Genomic DNA, 21,224 nt, shown 5'->3' on the forward strand with positions numbered 1-21,224 from the left:
TTTGAAAAAGTTCCATGAGGTGCTGGAACTTGGGAGCCCTGCACAGCCCTGGCTTCGGGGAGCCTGATGGCCCAGGTTGTGGGTAAGCCGTACCAGTGGGCAGGAGGATCCTCACTTAGCTGGCACTCGACCCTGAGAACAGTCAGGGCTTCTGCTCCCTGTTTAAGTGACTACATTACTGAGGGAGAACACCATGCCCACACTTTACTCAGTTGCGTCTCTCCTCATTTTGAGGAGACCTGCATTTTACCTTGAATCTGCAATTTCCTTCATGCAGATCCTGTTCTCTGTTTTACAGAGATCCACCTGCCTTTTGCCTCCTGAAGAGTGTTGGGATTAAAGACATGCATCACTATGCCTGACTGGGTTTTGTTTCTTAATCCATTCAACTAGCCCGTGTCTTTTGACTGGGGAGTCCAATCCATTGATATTTAAAGTTTATTATTGAAAGAGGTGTATTGGTTGCTGTCATTTTGATTTCTGTTTTCAGTCTTTGTCTAATTTGTGTTTCCACAATTACACCTTCATTTAGTTTCTTTCTGTTGCCCCTGGGGTACAGTTGTTCCTTTTTCCATTCTCTGTATTGCTTCAAGTATCCTTTGAAGGGCTGGTTTTGTGGACATGTATTATTTCAGCCTATTCATGCTATGGAAGATTTTTCTTTCCCCTTCAATTATAATAGACATTTTTGCTTGGTAAAGTATTCTGGGTTGGCACCTGTGGTCATTTAGGACTGGGAATACTTTGGTCCAGGCTCTTTTGGCTTTCATAGTTTGCATTGGTAAGTCAGCTGTAATTCTGATGGTTTGCCTCTATATGTGACTTGTTGTTTTTCTTTTGCAGCTGTCAGTCCTCTTTGTTCTGTATGTTTAGTGTTTTTACTATGATGTGCCTTGGGGAGTTTCTTTTCTTGTCCTGTCTATTTGGTGTTCTGTGTGCTTCCTGTATTTGTATGGGGATGTCTTTCCTTAATTTTGGGATAGTCTCTTCCACAATCCTGTCTAAGATCTGGTCCACACCATAAACCTGAAATTCTCCTTCCTCTATGCCTATGATGTGTAGATTTGGTCTTTTCATGGTGTCCCACATCTCCTGCTTATTCCATTCCTGGGTGTTTTTTTTTTTTAATTTTCCATAATCTTTGCTTGAGTGGTCCAATTCTTCAACTTTTTTTCTCCAGTGTTGATATTCTGTTTTCCATTTCATTCATTCTAGCTGTGAGACTTTCCCTGTTGTTTCAAGTTAGCTTCTTGAGTTTTGCATTTCCTTCTTCATTTCTGCCTGATTTTTCTTCAATGTTTCCACCTCTTTTGTGAATTCATTCAGAAGTTTATCCCTATCTTCCTTTAGTTTTGATTTGTTTGTTCGTGTGTTGTTTAAATTCATTGGATTCCTTGATCATGTTTATGATTGTTCTTTTAAATTCAGTGTCCTGCATTATCTCTAGGGGGTTCTCCTTGTAGAATTCTTCTACAGGACTGGTGGAGTTTGGTGGGGACATAGTGTTTCGACTTTCTATTTTATTCTTTCATTGTGTTTTTGGCATGTGAATTTTTTGTTGTTTATGATTCTGATATGAGAATTAAGTTGAAGTATGCTTCTCTTTGTATTATCCAGGTGCCTAGATCGTATCTTTATTGGCTATGTAAAGCTGGTTGGTACAGGGTTCAGGTTCTCTCAGGATTTATTTGGAGGGAACTGATGGCTTCAGATCAGCTATTCAGGAGTATCTACAGAAGCCCAATTCAGGTTCCAGTCAGGTACACTCAGACTTCCTTAACGACATGGAGGCAGGATCTGGGTCTCTCAGGCAGTCCATGTTCTCAGGTTGTCTACTAGGATCTCAGCCTTAGCCTACCAAAGCCAGATCTGTGTAGGGGTCTTGGGAGGTGCCTCAAGAAATCCCAGGTAGGGGAATGGGTATGGAGCAATTAGGGGAAGCACACCACCATGTGGAGGCAGGATTCAGGAGCTCTCAGGGAGTCCCATATTCTCAGGCCCTCTGCCAGAGGGAAGCCAGAGGGAGGCCAGAATTCAGCACTGTCTGGCGGTCTGGTGATATCAGAGCCAGCTACACCAATGGAGGTGGGAACCCACCCTCTCAGGCTGTCTCCCATCCATATTCTTACCTTTTGAGACAGGGTCTTGCTAAATTGTCTAGTCTGGCATTGGATTTACTCTGTAACTAAACATGCTTTAAATTTGTGAACTTCCTATCTCTGCTTCTTGACTAGTTGGGATTACAGGCCTGTGCCATCAGGTCTATTGATCATTTTTAAACTCTTGGTTTTTAGAATTTAGAAATAAATTGTCATGCATTCGCACAATGTATAAATAAATAACAAGCATTGGTTGTAGGTGCTCATTTATTTTCTTCTAATAAGAGTGCAATCAAGAAATCCAGAATTACCCCTATTTGTGTCAAATCTAGATGCCTGTAATTATTATCTTGCTTTCCTAAATATGCCTTTCTGAAGACAAGCAGCTGTAATAAGTTTGAATCAGGACAGTGGGCTAAAATCATGGAGTCACCAGTGTTTTCCTCAACCAGGAGACCACAGGAGGAAATCTGTTCTGGTCTCTTCCAGGCTGCTTAGCTGCATCACTCCCATCTCTGATTCCATAGTCACATTGCCTTCTCTCTTCTGAGCATATCCAGATCTTTTCTAAGTCTCTCATACAAGGACATTTATGATTATGTCTAGGACCCACTCCAATTATCAGGATAATCTCCCCACCTCAGGTTTTTAAATGCCATTGCATCTGCGAAGTTTATTTTGCTGTATAAGGTTACTAAAACTATAAACAATTGTCTTCCAACAAAATAGACATTCAAAAAATCCTCAGAAAGATACAAATGACCTCTGCTGACAGACATACACGGAGATGTGCCAGAACTACCACAGCCTGCCTAGCTAGCACACCCACATCCATAGAGAGCTGAAGGTCTTTCCCCACCAAATCTAGACTGCAAAGTCTGTAAAAGCTCCATCAAATGCAAAGACATCAACACAAATCCAAAAGAAGCACGGGAAAAAAAATCAAGGAAACATGACACAATCAAGGAAAAAAATTTTCTAGTAACAATCCCCAAAGAAATGGAGCACTACAAATTTCTGGAAAGAGCATTCTAAATGACTGTTTTAAGGAAGCCCAGTGAATCACAGAATAGAGACAATTAAACCAAAATCAGGACAGCAATACAAAACATTTTGAAGTTCAACGCAGATATGAATTATTAAAAGAACTAAACAGCCAAGCATGGTGGCACATGCCTTTAATCTCAGCACTTGGGAGGCAGAGGCATTCAGATCTCTGTGAGTTCAAGGCCAGCCTGGTCTACATAGTGAGTTCCAGGACAGCTGGGGGTACAGGGAGACTCTGTAACAAAAAAAAAAAAAAAAAAAAAAAAAAAAAAAAGAACTAAACAGGTACCCTAAAAATCAAATAATTAATTTTACCAAGAAGGATCTCATCTTTTTGCATACCATTTGTTTCTGGTAGAGTTTTATCTGAATTATTTCTTAATTACTTAAGACCAACAGACAATGTAAAATTTTCTAATAATTCTCTAATGGCCTTTACGGAATAAATTGCAGTTTGAGTCTCCCTTGCCATGTATGTCTCCCGTGCTCTAGAATCACTAATACTCAGATAGGAAGAGTTGATCCTCCAGGGTCATAATTTAAGAACCTCAGTAGTAGTTTGAGGCAGGAGAATTGCCAAGAGTTTGAGGCCATCAGAACTACTTAGCAAGTAGGTCAGCCAGGGATATGTAGCAAGACAAAACCTAAGAAAACAAACCAAAGAACCTCTATATCCACATAAATGAAATCTGCCAAGTTGCTGACAGCAGCTGATGCTGTGTCAAGCGGTTCCATCATTATCTCCTTTGTTTCTAAGGTGATAATAATTGTCTTCATAAAGTGACTCCCACAGGTAAGTGGGCTCAGGTGTCACCACCATCCAGCTGCTGGAAGCCAGCAGTTCGTGTGCTCTGACCCTTTAACCCATCCGCTCTCTAGGTCATCCCCCCGCCCCCAGCCTTTCACTCACGCTCAGCAGCCGATTCCCAGCATCACCCTCCTTGCCCTTGTCCTTCGCCTTGCGATTCCCAGCATCACTCTCCTTGCCCTTGTCCTTCGCCTTGCGATTCCCAGCATCACCCTCCTTGCCCTTGTCCTTCGCCTTGCCCGAGGGTGGCTGGACTTGCTGGTCGGCATAATGGACTGAAGAAGCCTCCGAGCCTTTGGTCTGCAGGCCATCGGGGAGGTTCAGCGTGTTCTTCCGAAGAATGGAGGCAGGTGCCCCAGGCTGGCTCTTCAAGCTGCTCAAGACGGAAAGCCTGCGGGAATCAGACAAGATGGAAGGCTTGCGGGCGTCGGGCGAGGTGGAAAGCTGACTGGGGAGGAAGAAGGGGTTCCGAGGGTCCTGAGGCCTAGAAATGGAAACCTCTCGGCTCCCCTGAGGCACCTCCATCCCTGCATTCTTCTCAGCGCCCAGTCTGTGATTAACCGACTGCCCAGCTACTGCGCAGGCGCGAAGCATCGCTGCCTTTCCCGCGCTTTTCGTCCTGCGGGCGATGGACGTGAGCCCCACTGGAGCTTTTGGTCTCTGCGAGGTCGGAGTTTGGAGGCCTGCGAATTGTAGCGTGCCTGGACGGTCTGCTGTAATTCCTTGTCAGGCAATTTCAGCTTCCCTTAGGAGGAAGTCCGAATTCGTTGGTGAGCAGCAGGCTTCGCCCACATGATTTCCTTCTGCTTAAACCTCAGGAACCCGCTATGTACTATTTCTTTCCATGCAATTCACAGTATCACACATCACTTCCTGTACATAATCACCAATGCCCCCAAATATTATATTCCCAACAATCTACTTGGACAGTTTTTCTTTTCTGACTGTTCTACAGATACATGGCCCATTACTATATTCATTCACCTTTCCTCCTGAGCCTCTAGTATGTTCCAAATTCGTAGTAATGTGAATATAGTAATACCACATTCACAAATTTGTGACACGCTTTAAAAATGGTAACTCTAATACATGAATCCTACTTCTTTTTGCGGTATGTAGTCTGGGACATCTCATACACAAAGGAGTCCAATGATTTACTCTTCCATCTCCCAGCCTGTCTCATTCATTCTTTCTACTGCCTCAGTATTAACACAGTTTTACCATTGTACACAAAGCAAACCCAGAAACTTCCAGGACTTCTTTATTGGTCGCAACATTTTAATTTAATATGGAAACAAGCAGCCCCCCAATATATTTTCCTACTGCAGAACCATTATTTATGGCCATAATATTTGGAATGTAGTCTCCTTTTAAATAAGGGTCATCTCAAAAGTCAGCTTTTGGTTAAGATGTAACCTCACACACATACCCCAAAGGTATAATTAACTGCTGTCTCCAACCTACTATGTGGCATATCCCCAGTAGTGGGCTCACACTATTAGCTGCTTGTTTGGGAGCAACAACCCGATCTTCACCTTTCCCTTTCAGGGCGCATGGCACAATATCCCTTAATACATATATCTCGTTGGTTTGGGTCTATGTTTCATAGTGTTTAATCATTGCACCAATGAGACTTTTTATCTACCAGCTCACTTTGACTTTCTTAGGGTTCATGTTACATAACAAAAAGTATACATGGCAGCATAAAGTAATTTTGCGATTTGTTTATGTTTGTTTTGCTGTACAGTTAGAGATTATTTTATTTGTACTTCAAAGTTATTCCCATGTCCCATTTACTGGTCCCTTAAGGAAGAGTCTAATTCTGAAGTACAGTTTAACAATTAGTTTTATGCATTTTCCTGAATGCTCCAGTTGGTGGGAAATTTGGAAAACTGAGAAACAAATTAAATGACACTATTAGTGTGACATTCTAAAACAAAACTACCTCAGATAGTTAAAAAAAAAAATCATAGGAATGTAGACCACACAGATAACTTTGGAAAACTCAAAAAACTATAAACATGCAACTACCATACAACCTACCAATTGTACTCTTGGACATTTATCCCAGAGAAATGAAAATGAATGTTCATACAAGAATTGTACACAAATGTACATAGAAGTTTTCTGTGTGATAGCCAAACACTGGAGTCAGTCTACGTGTCTCTCAATAGGTAAATGGTAACTCAAACTGCAGTTACATAATACATTGGAATATTGCTCAGTAATAAAAGGCGTAAACTACCAGACATGGTAGCAAATGCCTGTAATCCCAGCATTTGGGAAGCTGAGGTAGGAGGATCAAGAGTTTGAGGCCACCTGGATAACATGGCAAAAACCTTGCCTTGAAAACGAAAACAAAACAAGGGAATAAACTATTTGTAGACACACCTCAGCCAAATCTCCAGGGAATTAGGCTGAGCAGGAAAAAAAAATCCAACCCCTCCTCCCCAAATATATATGGTACGATTTAGTTTACATAATTCAAATAACAAACTTTTAGAAGTAAAAGACAAATAAGTGGTTATCAGGGATGAGTTAGAGCTTCAGAGAGAGGAGTGTAGGAAGAAAAAGGTATGATTTAAAATGTAATATGGAGGATTCTTGTAGTGTTTCAGAACTGTTCAATATTTTGGCCACAGCAGCAGATACTGATACAAGTACACAAATGGTAAAAATTATAGAAAACTTTAAAAATTTCTAAGTAAAACTGGGAAACTCTAAGCAAGATGGGTGGGATGAATCAAGGTTAATATTCTGGTTGCAGGCAAGGCAAGTAGTACACGCCTATAACCCCAACACTAGGTTTCGGTGAAAGAGGTCACAGAGTAGGAAAAGGAAGACCTGAAAACAATTTAGGGCTGCAGAGATAGCTCTGCAAGTAAGGGCACCGGCTACCAAGTCTGACGATTTGAGTTCAATTCCTGGAACCCAAATGGTAGAAGGAGAGAATGAACTCCTGTAAGTTAGCCTCTGATCTTGCCACATGTATCCATACAGAGACACACAAACAAATAAATGTAAAAAATTTTAAATTAAAAATATAACTTTTTAATTGAAAGATAAGTACCAAATGAAATATGTAAATCTTGACTATACCTTGAGGGACAACTAGGGAAACTTGAGAATGCACTAGATATTAGATATTATGGAATTATGTTTTCCAGTTGTTTTAATGATATTGTGCATTCATAGAGAAGGGTACTTAATTTCTAGACTGTACATGCTGAAATATTCATGGTGTTAGCAACTTCCTTCAAAAGATTTTGAAGCAAAAAAGGATAAAGAAAAAGCAAACAAGGCAAAAATTTAACATTAAATCTACACTGATTTCTCTAAAAATTTTTGTTTAAAAATCTCCAAATATGGGGGCTGGGGAGATGGCTCAGGAGTTAAGAATACTGGCTGCTCTTCCAGAGGACCCAGGTTTGGTTCCCAGAACCCACATGGTGGCTAAGAACCATTTGTAACTCTAGCTCAAGGTGTTCTGATGCCCTCTGAAGGCATCGAATGCATGGGTGCATTTACATACATGAAGGCAAAAGTCATACACATGAAGATAAATTAGAATCCCCAAACAAAAAGTGCTACGCTGAGGGACTTGAGAGATGGATTAGTGGTTAAAAGTTCTTACTGATCTTCCAGAGAACCAAAGTTCAGTACCTATTTCCTGAGGCTCACAACCCCATGTAACTCCAGCTCCAGGGAATCCAAAACCCTCTTTTGGCCATGGACACCTGCACAGATGTGACATGCACACGTTTGTCTCATGCACTTAAATAAAAATAAACTTTTTAAAGTGTTGAACCAGGCTGGTGAGATGGCTCAGCAAGTAAAGACATTTTCCACAAAACTCAGGTACCTAAGTTTGATCCCCAGAACCCATGTAAAGGAGGAAGGAGAGAACTGACTCCCTAAAGTTGTCCTTTGACCTCCACATGCACAGTGTGGTACATGCACCTGCACACACTCATCATGCACACATACAATTTTTTTAAGTGATGAGCTCACTCACCTTTATGGCCTTTTTGTGTGTCACATCTCTACCAGTAGAAATCCCAACCTTTTGACAAGGTACCTGCTCATATCCGATCTTACCTACAAACATTTCCTAGATTCTGCCACCCTATCCCTATGTCTAAGCAGACCATGAGCCTCGAGAAGACAGATGGGAGGTTTACCATGTTTTCTTTCTCTTCTCCCTTCCCCCTCCTCCTACCATAAACCTAGGCTTCATCCTCAAAGATTCAGATTCAATATGTCTGATTTTTTTAAATGTGTATGAGTGTTTTGTCTGTGTGTGTATAAGCGCACCTGTATTGTGCAATGCCATAGAGCTCAGAAGAGGGTACCAAACTGCCTGGAACTGGAGTTAGAGACAATTGATAGCCACCATACAGGTGCTGGGAATAGAACCCAGGTCATCTGTAAGAGCAGCCAGTACTCTTAACCACAGAGCTATCGCTCTAGCCCAGGTCTGATATTCTTATCTATAGTCTTAGCAAATTTGCCTTCAGTTAATCACTGTGAAGCATCCATTTGCAGTAAACTTTCATTTTTTCCTATCACGGTCAAAGGAATCTTTGATGAATGCTATTGGGGTTTTGTTAATGAAAGATTTGCACAATTCCATCAGTTGCTCAGGGATTATGTACTTGCTGGGGTCTGAAACCCAACTCATATTTTTATTTACCAGACCTGAAAGAATTCAAAGACAACTCCTCCAATGTCTGCTATTACATTATCAATGTAGCCAGCTTTCTCCAATTGCATTCCACAGCAGTGCAAGGCTTCTTTAGTCTCTAGGCTGTTGGAGCAAACCTAGCAGCTTATATACCACATATTTGTTATCTTGTATGTTTGTATATCAAGTCCAATATGGATATAACTGGGGAAAACTCATGGTACCACACATCTGCATTTCCTTCTGGAAGCTCTAAAGGAAAATGTTTCCTTGCTCACTCCTGGTAAAATTTAGTTCTGCGCAATTGTGGGGCTGTGATGTTTCTTTGATGGCTGTTGGCTAGAAGTCTGTTCCCAGGCTTTAGAGGCCACTAAAGGCTTATATAGCCCCTCTTCCATCTTTAAAAACATTACTATCACAACTCTTAATAGCTTTTTGATCAGATATGGAAACATTTGTCCTTTAAAAAAATCACTGTGGGCAGGAGAGATGGCTCAGAGGTTAAGAGACTGTCTGCTCTTGCAGAGGACCTGGGTTCAGTTCCCAGCACCCACATGGTGGCTAGCCATAACTCCAGTTCCAGAGGATCCGACACCCTCTTCTAGCCTCTGTGGACACTGCAAGACATGGGTACACTTACATACACATAAAATAAGGCAATACATTCATACACATAAAATAAGTAAAAAGCAAAAGCGGTTTTAAAATCACTGGATTACACTTGGCCATCTGCATAATGGAGGATACTGTCCCAAATTTCAAGGTTCTTATCCTTAATCACATCTACAAACTCACTTTTGCTGTGCAAAGTAGCAGCATATTCATGAACTCCAGTAATTAGGACATGGATGTCTTTAGGGGACATCATTCGGCCTACTGCAATTCCCCAGTTGATAGCTGCTTTCCCTCTTTCTCCTTGATGATACTGTTCAGGTGTGGTAAACTTTGGCTCATTGAGCATGGATTCCCTGCAGTTGCTGACAAGCAGACCATGAACTCCTATACTACCAGCTTGTCAACACAACAATCATTGCCCATTACAGTGAAAACGGAAACTGACAGGATGACCAGACTCTCCTGTAAATTCACAATTCTGTGACACAAGTGAACATCTATCCAGCAGCTCTAGCCTTATAGACAATAAAAGATACTCTTAGTATTGCACCTCCACAAAATATAGGCCAATCCTCAGGGCCAACCATCTGGAACCTCAAGCATTCAGGGCATGTCCAACAGCACTCAGGGCATGTCCAATGGTTTCAGTGATGTGTCCAACAGCCTTTAAGCCACTTCTTTTCATTGCAAGTCATAGACACCAGCTGAAGAACCATTTGATGTGCATAAAGACACCTTTTTCTGTGCAGAACCTGAGAGACCTCAGTGACTCCATCTTGGATAAAACCTCCATAGGACTGACCCAGCCCTGGGCCCTGTTCCAAGAAAAACCACAATACTTGGAACAAATAGAGAACAACTCCCCCACCAATGGTCAATTAACCAGGGACAGAAAAGTACTAAAAGTCCAGATATCTTTTCAGATTTCCTGAAGCCAGCAGTTTATGGTTTGGCACTGACCTGCAGCCAATCAGATGCTTGCCAGGCTGAAGACCCCCTACTCTCCTACTTGCTGAACTTGCTGAACGAAACCTATAAAAACCTCTGTCTCCCAAAGCAAGGGGTCTCACATCTGAGATTCGCTGAGTCAGTGACAGAGTGGACCCAAGCTTAAGCTTGCAACAATAAAAGAACGCTTGTGTGTTTGCATCGGTCGGCTCCTTGGTGGTCTTTGGGGTCTCACGAACTGGGCACAACAAACCCACCTCAGGAGTGGAATTTCCTGTAAGGCCAAAGATTTCTGACAAAGAACTTGAGAATGAGGATGGTGAATTTCCACTTATGTTTCTGGCCACTCAAAGAACTGGGTATCTGTAATCTCATCATTCAAGAGGCTGAAGGAGGGTCAGGAGTTTGAGATTACTCTGGAGTATATAGTAAGACCCATTCCCAGAAAACCAACAAAAAGAAACAGAAGAGTGAAGGATGTGGCTCAATGGTAGGGTACTTGTCTACCATGTGTGAGACCCTGGGTATCCAACACTGCTGGATAGCTTTAGTTGTCAACTTGACACACCTGGGAAGAAGGAACCTCAAATGGGAAATTTTCTCTATGGGATTGGCCTGTGGCTTTTTCTTGATTGTTGAGTAATGTAGGAGGGCCCAGCCCAGTGTGGGTGGGGTCACCTCTGGACAGGTGGTTCTGGGTTAAGAAAGCAGGCTATACACAGACCAGAGGAGCAAGTCAGTAAGCAGCAGGCCTCCAGGTTCCTGTCCTGGGTTTCTGCCTGCCTAACTTCTCTTAATGATGAACTGTGAAGAGGACGTGTAAGTCAAATAAGCCCTTTCCTCTTGAAGTTGGTTTTGGTCACAGTGTTTTTTCACAGAGATAGAAAAGCAAATCAGAACAAACACCTATCAATGGAAAGGAAAAAATATTGCAGAGGTTAGCCCAAACTCACAGGCCTCCTGAGTTTTGCTGTGGCTCAGCTTCTCTTTTGCTATGTTTGGGTCTGTTGTTTTGATTTTTTGAGACAGGCTCTCACATAGTTCAGGCTGGACTCAAACTTGCTAAGTAGCTGAGGATGGCCTTGAAGTCCATCTCCAAACTGCTAGATTACAAGCATACACCATCATGCCCAGCTGCTACAGATGTTTTCTAAAATTCCCTACATGATTCTGATGTGCAGCCAGATATGGGAACACATTGTACAGATTTTAAAGGGGAAAAATCTTCAGTTTATAAAACTTTTCAAACAAAAAGATACATCTTTGTTTTATTAGCCATGAAGTAAAGCATTGTGCCATTGAAATTACATTATAATTATTACATGAAACACAACTACTAAGCCAAGTTCAGAAAGGACAAATTTTGTATTTCAATGTGTTTAGCAAGAAGACATCAAAAATATATGTCAGCATTTTTCCCTTCTACCCCCTATTCTCTAGATTAACAACTAAACTTGATATATATTTTATAACACCGAAGTTATGGTTTTTTTGAAATTAGTGCTTTTCAATAATGATTATGGATATAGCAAATCTGAGAGAACAGGAAGCAAACACCTGCTTATTTTAGCTCATTATCTCCTTTATCTTTAAGGTGATAATACTATAGAAATTCATGTTTGGGTTCAAAGACCAGATAATTTAAACATTTTCCATAATCTTCAGAGGCATCTCAGCATCATATAATCAAAAGCTCAATTACAAATACACATACACATATCTTATAAAAATTCACTTAAAAATAAAGTGAGGAAGATACTGGGTCACTGCAGCAGTGAAGGTGAGCTGGCACTATGAAGAGGCTTTGACTCCTCTGTCAGGGTACTCTTCCACATCAGAGAAGAACATTAACTCTGGAGAAGAAAATGAACACATCATACTTAAGATGTTTTCCCAGTTTCTCAACCAAGAGTTTTATAGCTTAGTTACAGTCTGTTGAAATACTGACATATGCAGAGTAATAGAAAGTCCGGCATAAGAAATATTCACAGTGACTTTTACTTTTTTTAGAAGCATTTCATTACAGCTTTAACATACTCAAGTTACGCTAATACACACACACACACAAACACACACACACACACACACACATATTGAGACAGGGTCTCACTATGCAGTCCTAGTTGGCCTAGAACTCATTATATAGACCAGCTAGCCTTGACTTCACAGAGATCCACCTGCCTCTGCCTCTTTAGTGATGGTATTAAAGGCATGTGCCACCACATCTGGCTTAAAGTTTCAAATTTTGAATTCATTATTAGCCCATGAAAAATAAATCACATATAATAAAGAAAATGTAACAAATCTTACAAAGAAATTTAAGTCATTTAGAAAACCAAGGATCATTAAAAAACTAAAAGTTCTAATTCTGGCCAGGCGTGGTGGCACACACCTTTAATCCCAGCACTCGGAAGGCAGAGGCAGGTGGATCTCTATGAGTTCAAGGCCAGCCTGGTCTACGAAGTGAGTTCCAGGACAGCTGGGGCTACAGGAAGACCCTGGCTCAAAAAGAAAGCCCCCAAACAAAAACAAAATAAAAAAACACCATCTCCTTCTGTTCCCCCAGGTTTCCCAAAGTCGTTCTACACCTATTTTAAATGCAGGGGACAGATGTGGAAGAATTTAGAACTAACATTAGGTGTCTAGTTACTAGACCTTAAATATGCTGTCCCATTTCAACACACACACACACACACACACACACACACACACACACACACACAAAGTTGCTAATCCTACTGTAATGGTATCCAGTGACCAATAAACTAGGTATTGTCCCGATTTTATTTTAATGTTTAAAATTCCCATCCCTAAGATACCAGATTTATAGAATTCTTACTAGTGCCCACATACTTTGTGATAGAGACTGAACCCTGCAAAAGTGAGTAAGATGTAGCACCAGTGCCAGCAATACTACAGAATACTATTAGTTGACATTTTTATAATTAAACTACTGCTTACCATACGTATGTCATTTACTATCATTGTTTTTTTTTGTTTGTTTTTTTTTTTTTTTGAGACAGGGTCTTCCTGTAGCCCCAGATGATCTGGAACTTGCTCTGCACACCAGGCTGGCCTTGAACTCACAGAGATCCACCTGCCTCTGCCTCCCAAGTGCTGGGATTAAAGGTGTGCACCACCACACCTGGCCCCGATATGTCATTTATTAATAAAATGTCAAAAAATATAGACAAATCAAATCTTGATAATATAGTAAATAAAAGTCCTGATAAAAGTCATTAGACTAAAATTTCTTTGAATAACCAAAAACTGTACCAAGTGAGAAAAAAAGTGCAACATATTTTGGTGTGTATAGATATGTGGCTCATGTACATGTTTGTGTGTGTGTGTGTGTGTGTGTGTGTGTGCATGTAGAGGCCAGAGGTTGATGTCAGTGTCTTCCTTTGTCACTCTCTACCTTATTTTTAGAGATAGGGTCTCTCACTGAACCTGAAGCTTATCGGTTTGACTAGACTGGCTGGTCATTGAGCTCCAAGATCAACCTGTCTGCCTCCTCAGCATGGGGATTACTGCATACAACACCACACCTAGTTTTTAGATGGGTGCTGGAGATCCAAATTCAGGCCCTCATGCTATCTACACAGCAAGCACTTCACTGACTGAATCAGCTCCCCAGGCCCAAAGCCTAAGATTTTAAAAAATATTTTAAGTACATTAATAAAGCAGAATATTTGGTAAAACAACATGAGAATTACAATGCAAAAAGGTATGTTCACGAATGTAATACACAAGAAAATTACATTCTAGTTTGTTCAAGTCTGATCTGGTTTGCTTTGGTTAAGAAAGGATCTCTTTGGGCTGGTGGTCAGAGTGTTTACTGGTCTTCCAGGAAACCCAAGTTCAATTCCCAGCACCTATATCATTTGTAACTACTGCTCCAGGGGGATCTGATGCCTCTTGTTTCCATGGGCACCTGCACTCAAGTGAACATGCCTACACACAGACACACACACACACGATTAAAAATAAAGTAATTAAAAAAAAAAGGGTCTCCTGCTATGGCTGGCTTTGATCTCACTAGGTATCTCAGAGCAGCCAATCCTGCTGCCTCCTTCTGAGATTACGGGCAGGTGCTATCATGCCTGCTGGTTTTGTTTTTATAAATGGAAATGTTGGGAAGAATGTCTATTCTAAGACTTTTGAGACAGATACACTGCCACTTATTGATCAAACCAAAAATGAAATAACCAAAGTGCAGAAAATATTCATAAGATTCGAGGAAGAAAATATCGAACTCCTGTCAAGGAAGTACAAACACTGAGCAGTCCCTAGGGCACTTCTGATGAGCTAGCAGTTTGCTAAGATGACTCTTCTTTGGCTGTTCTAAAAGGGGACTTAGGTCAAGATTAGTGATTAGTGATTTCATTGGGCACTAGACACGTTAAAAGTAAGGTAACTAAACAAACTAAACACTGAGTTAGACAATGAAGGGTTAAGAATTTTTGCCAAGGAACTGGGCATGGTGGCTCATGCCTTTAATTGCAGCACTTGAAAGGCAGAGGCCAGTGGATCTCTGTGAGACCAAAGCCAGCTGGTGTATAAGCGAGTTCTAGGCCAGCTGGGGCTACAGGGAGACCCTCTTTTGAACAAAACAAAACAAATAAAGACTTTTAGTCAAGGAAATAAGAATAATTCATTTCAATGTGTCTGACAGACTAGACAGATGAAGCATGATTTAATTCAAATTAAGGAGATGAAGAGTAATGAAAGCAGAGCTTTATCAATTACACGAAGAGTTCCAAGAGATGATACACGTGAAGACGTGAAGACGCACAAGGCCACAGGCTCTCTTCATTAAGTGCTGCCAGACTCCAATGCTCCAGCGCCCCGTGTCCCTGCTTTTCCTGTCACTGTTATACCACACTGCTCTCACTGTCCTCTTATTTTATTTTAAATGTCCTTGTTACTGAAATATCATTGGAAGACTTATAAAGTTATTAAAGAGTTCAGATACTCATTTTTTCTTTAATACCTTCACTGAGATCCATGCCTGGCCTATAAGACAAAAAAAGCCAGGATAATCCAACCAGAAGGGCCACCACCAGATTCACCACAATCCATGGCTGGAGGATCTGTCCCTCAATTCCTGCTGCCCTACAAACAGAAATACTCATTAGAAATGACTTCATTTTTGTTCATAAACCCAAATGTAACTATTTTGTGAACTTTAAAATCCTCCCCTGAGAAAAAAACAAGTAAAGCATGAAACAAAGTATAATTCCCTAAACATACACACATCTCCCAAAACATGTATCATCAAAGTTCAAAGGTTATTTAAACTCCAAACAGATCTCTATATATTAGTATAAATGAAAAGTTGGTATTCCCCCAAAAATGTCCCCAAAGTTTCCCTTCCAACTACCATGGCAATGTTCTTCAATTGTGAACCTTTCCTTTCTCTCTTACTGCCCCACCCCCATCCACTCTCTCAAAAGACTGCCCTTTTACACTGGAATTTCAGCCATCCTGTCAGCTGGTCACTGGCCTGCCAATGTCAATGCTCCCTAGTCTGCTCCACCTAGCAGTACTTAGCTCTCTGGCTCAGTCCCAGCTACCCTCCCTCATCACTGTTCTGAGGAACTGGGTTCTCTGCCTGGGGATAAAGGTGAAGAGCTCCTCCAATTCACTATATGATGACTGCAAGTTTAAAACATTTTTGAAAAGAAAACAGTTCATTTTAAGAAAATGTAGGTATAAGCTGAGAGCGGTGGCTCATGCCTAGAATCACAGAACTTGGGGGGTACAAGTAGGAGGATCAGGAGTTCAAGGCTACTCTCAGCTATATAGCAAGTTCAAGGTCAGCCTGTGCTATATGAGGCTCCATCTCAAGAAAAAGAAATACAAGTATATATAATGGTAGTTATTCATTAGCCAACAGAACAAATACTTTCTTCTCATGGTTTATTATAAACAAAAATATGGCTGTATTATGAAAACATGAACAGGCATGAAAGGAAAAGTATCATTACTCCCACCGTTGCTGCTGTTACCATCAACAACCACTAATAATACTGTGAATTCTTACCAGAGGCTACCATTAACAGAAGAAGGTGTGTAAAGGTGGATTCTGTCACTTGTCATTTGCTGACTCAGAGAGAGTATTAGAGCAGTAAAGTACACTGAGGGGAAAAAAAAAAAATACAAGTGAAATTACCAATAATTTTTAACAACTTGGTTTATCTTGAATTTACAGGTTACTTTAAGGTCAAAACAATCCATACTTTGGTGAATAACGTCACAAAAGAAATTCACTCAATCAGTTTTAATTGACAGTTTTTTATTATTTTGGGTAACACAGGCACAGAGCATCTTAGATGATCATTATTTATCATTAGAACTGACAAGAATCTAGAAGCTCTTTTGAGAATTTAAACGACTTGCCTAAGGTTCCCAAACTAGCTTTAGTAGTAGTCTCATAACTTAGAACAAAATATATTTTAAATTACCAGACTACGTAAAATGGTGCTTATTAAAAGGCCATGCCAGCTGGATTTGCTTGATGTCGAGCAGAGAATACAAACACTAAGTAAGTAGTAAAAACCAACAAATTAAACATTTACTTGTCATTTTTGGTGCTGGGAACTGAACCCAGAACCTCATGTACAAATCTTTAGAAAGACTTAATTTGGGGGGGTGGTGGAGAGATGGTTCAGAGATTAAGAGCACTGGCTGCTCTTTCACAGGATCTGGGTTTAGTTCCCAGCACCTACAAGGTAGCTAACAACCACCTATAACTCCAGTTCCAGGGGGATCCAATGCCCTCTTCTTTCTTCCCTGGGCATTGGATGCACATAGTGTAATTATAACACATGCAGGCAAAACACTCACACATAAAAAATATATTAAAATTTTTTAAATACATATTTAAAATTTTTTAAATTATGTGTATGTATGGGGGTATGTACACATGAGTTCAGAAGCCAGTGGAGGTCAGAGGTATCAGATCCCCTGCAACTGGAGTTACAGGGAGTTGTGAGCTATTTAACATGGGTGCTGGGAACCAAACTTGGGTCTCTACAAGAGCCAAACATATTCTTAACTGTGGAGCCATCTCTCAGCCCCTCAAACTAAACTTTGAAAGTTATTTAGATGAATCTGTAATGAAAAATATTACTGAGACAGGTACAGTGGCACATGATTGTAAATCCCAGCACTTAAGGTAGAGGCAGGAGGACCAGGAGTTCAAGGTTATCCTAAGCTACCTAGAAAGTTCAAAGCCAGCCTGGGCTACATGAGACCCCAACTCAAAAAATAAAAAATAAAAATTATGCCTACCAGGCCAGGTGTGGTGGCACACGCCTTTAACCCCAGCACTTGGGAGGCAGAGGCAGGTGGATCTCTGTGAGTTCAAAGCCAGCCTGGTCTACATAGTGATTTCTAGGACAGCTGGGACTACAGCAAGACCCTGTCTCAAAAAGACCAAAAAAGAAAAAAAAAAAAATTATGCCTACCATGTTTTAATTACAAATTCACTGAACAGCTGTAGGTAATTATTTATAAAACACAACAATAGGAGCTGGAGAGATGGCTCAGTGGTTAAGAACACTGGTTTTTCTTGCAGAAGACCTGGGTTCAAATCCCAGCACCCACACGGCAGCTAACAACTATCCGCAACGCCAATTCCAGGGGATCCGATGGCCTCTTCTGTCCTCTGGGGGAATTGCACGACACAGGTGCACTTACCTACATGCAGGCAATGCACTCATACACATAAAATAAACATAACAAAAAAGCAATAATATAAAACTTTTACAAAATATTTTTATTAAAAATTACAGTATAACTCCTCAATTATAACATAGTTATCAAGTTAAATGTTACTTACAGAAAGAAGCTAAAGCTGTTGGATCCAGAGTCAAAAAATTTCGGATTGCTACTGATGTTTTAGCAAAGTCAATCCTAGAATTACAAAAGCTTCCTGTCACAGTTGTAAACTTAACCAAACTTTACCTTCTTGACTAGCTTTTCTTCCTCTAGTATACTGGTACCATGTACATTACCTATTACTAGGCTTTAAGTAAGTGAAATTTAAATTTATATATTAAAGACTATCCTATTTACAAAGATCATGTAAAATGTCTAACAAGAAGACTGTTTTAGGCAACATCTCTTTAGTATTAAGACATCCCAAAGAAAGAAATTAACCTTAACCTGCAAAATTCATTAGTTTCTTCTTCTACTAGTCCATTACACTAAAAACAGGTATTTTTGTGATTAAAATTTTTATTAGATTTCATTTATATTGATGTGTGTATGCACATATGTACTACAGCATTCATATGGCACAGCACACATGTAGAAATTAGAGGACAACTTTCAGGAGTCAGTTCTTTCCTTCCAACATGTGGGTCCCAGGGATTGAACTCAGGTCATCTGACTTGATAGCAGGCAACCATCTTTACTCACTGAGTCATCTCTCTGGCCCTGGTGATTTAATTTTTAATGAGTTGAATTGTGTTCCCACAAATATATGCTGAATGCCTAATCCCTGGTACTTATGAGTATGACTTTATTTGGAAAAAGGATGTTTGCAGATGCAATAAAGCTAAGATAAAGCCATGATAATCCAAAGACTTTTTTAATGTTAAAGTTATATTAATAGCCTATCATTCTATTTTGAAAACTGTCATAGTTAGGGACAAGTTTTCTTCAACATTTCTTCCTGGAGAAAAGTTAGAAGGCTCCAGTCACAACAGTCTTACCTGTCAAATGCTGAAATTGTACTTAGAGCCAAAAGCAAGTAGAGAAGACTCTGGAATGGATATGCTAAGGTCTTGTACTGCTGCAGAAGGTTGGGGAGGTTAGAGAGCTGATCTCCTGCTAGAGCATATAACACAACAATATTCCACACAGCACAGCCAGCCAAGAAGCCATGAGAAAAGAGACCGATCATCCTACATGGAAAAGGGTTTAATTATACAGGAATCACTAAAATAAAAAGTCATCTTTTCACATACAAGAATAAAATTCAACATATTAAAAAGTAAACACCAGCCCCCGCCCCACTGTGTGTGTGTGTGTGTGTGTATGTGTGTGTGTGTGTGTGTACGTGTGTGGTACTAGGGGGTGGAACCCAAGACCACACGCAGGCTAGGCAAGTGCTCTACCACTAAGCTATATACCCAGCCCCAAGCCTTTTCTTTTGATGGGCGAATCATTTAACTCTAGTAGAATGTCTACAAAAATATATCTATATCTATGTACTATTTTAAGTTCTCAATTTTGTTTAAAGTATGGAATAGCTAAGACTTTTATTTTTAGTGATGAAATTCAGTTAACATTTGTCTTAAGAAAAGCCAACAAAAAGCAGGCACCTGAAAGCTCGGTGAACTGAAAGAGCCACATCTCGGGTAGTCCAGGATGGCTTCACATCCACTGACATGTCTATGTTTTCTGTGGTCTTTATTAACTCTGACCGATCAGCTGCGTGGAACCGCCCTAAGATTACAGAGCATAAATAACAATTAGTAGTGACTAGCAACAAATAATCCATTCTGCATTCAGGTGCCCTAGCTGGACATAATGGTGCATGGCTATTACTGCAGTACTCAGAAGGTATTGGCAGACCTTATTCAAAAACAAAGAAACAAGGACTAGAGAAATGGCTCAGCAGTTAAGAGAGCATACTGCTCTTCCAGAGGACTCAAGTTTGGTTCTTAGCATTCACACGGGGCAGCTTACACCGACCTGCAACTCCAGCTCAGGAGGGATCCAGTGCCTGCACACAAGTGCACATGCCAGCATACAGACACACACAGACACACACACACACACACACACACACACACACATAATTAAAATAAAATAAAAATTTTTAAACAAAAACAAAAAAACAAGGAGCTTGCAAGATGGCTCAATAGGTAAAAGTGCTTGCCTCAGTCTCAAGTCTGATGAACTGAGTTTGATCCCCAGAACCCACATAAAGTAGAAGGAGAAAACTATTCCGCAAAGCTGTCCTCTGACCTCCATGTGTATGCCATGGCACACACATCCACTCATATACATCATGCACACCCACACATGCTTACACAAAAATAAAATTAAAAGGAAGGGTCAAACTAAACTTGAAATTTTGCTGCTTTTAAAAAATATATTTATTTTCATTTTCTGTATATGAGTGTTTGCCTGCATGTAAACAAGTGCACCATGTGTGTGCAGTCCCTGTGGGAGCTAAAAGAGGGTGCCAGATCCCTGGAATTAAAAAATGATTGTGAGCCACCATGTGAGTACTGGGAACTGAATCTAGGTCTTCTGCAAGAACAGTCGGTACTCTTAACCACCAAGCCATCTCACTACCCCTTGTTGGTTGTTTTATGTTTTTAATCTAAAAATTTTCCTTGATGTCATAGCTTTTTCCTTTCTTTCTTGGTTAGTTAAACATAACTATTTCTTTATCATTAAATGACAATGTAATGCCAATAAGCTTTCTTCTTGACAAAAACTGATATTAAAGTAACAATTTTTTTGATTGTTATAATCACCTTTATATTGTAAAGTGCCACTTTATCATGGTAAGTTAACAAGTTCTGGGAAACTTAAAGGACTTTTTTTCTTTTTTGACACATATTTTAGGGATACCAACCTCCAAAACATCTATTAACTGAAAATCATATTTGATTAATGTACTTTTTCTTCTCTTGGGCTAGTGACATGTGGTGCAATACTCTTGTGATGCTGGATGGCCTCTCTGCACATGTACAAAACAGGATTCATGTATCAATCCTATATAAAATGTAAAATATGAATGCATTGAGTGATTATCTTATTTTGTAGGGTAGAAAGAAACACCACAAGGGAGCATCTAAAGGCTGGTCCCTATTATACTTCCAATTATACTGGTGGTGGGTCACCTGTCCTCTTGATCAAGGAGGCCGAGGAGACCCCAACAGATGGACTTGAACCAGTGTCCAGTCTATAAAGAGGAGGGTCAACACAGAGGAATCATTTCCTCCATGCTAAGCGAAGCCAACCATGGTCAAGCAGGACCTTTGACTTATCTTCA

At 40.3% G+C, this 21,224-nt stretch overlaps 1 protein-coding gene across 5 annotated transcripts in view; it reads right to left on the reverse strand.

Moving 5' to 3' along the window:
• Positions 1 to 11,453: 11,453 nt before the first annotated feature.
• The window catches only part of Tmem237 (transmembrane protein 237), a 39,902-nt gene continuing 30,131 nt past the window's right edge, over positions 11,454 to 21,224 (reverse strand). For all 5 annotated transcript variants that reach the window (XM_029567332.1, XM_029567241.1, XM_008842141.3 and 2 more), the window contains 6 exons: positions 19,537 to 19,660; positions 18,925 to 19,116; positions 18,048 to 18,121; positions 16,248 to 16,341; positions 15,195 to 15,316; positions 11,454 to 12,054 (listed from right to left, as the gene is read on the reverse strand). In XM_029567332.1, coding sequence (XP_029423192.1) covers positions 11,993 to 12,054; positions 15,195 to 15,316; positions 16,248 to 16,341; positions 18,048 to 18,121; positions 18,925 to 19,116; positions 19,537 to 19,660 — 668 coding nt within the window. In that variant the 3' untranslated portion in view covers positions 11,454 to 11,992. The remainder of the gene's footprint in view (positions 12,055 to 15,194; positions 15,317 to 16,247; positions 16,342 to 18,047; positions 18,122 to 18,924; positions 19,117 to 19,536; positions 19,661 to 21,224) is intronic.

This window comes from Nannospalax galili, unplaced genomic scaffold, assembly GCF_000622305.1.
Source record: "Nannospalax galili isolate Female #2095 unplaced genomic scaffold, S.galili_v1.0 scaffold2150, whole genome shotgun sequence".
NCBI classification, from domain to species: Eukaryota; Metazoa; Chordata; class Mammalia; order Rodentia; family Spalacidae; genus Nannospalax; species Nannospalax galili.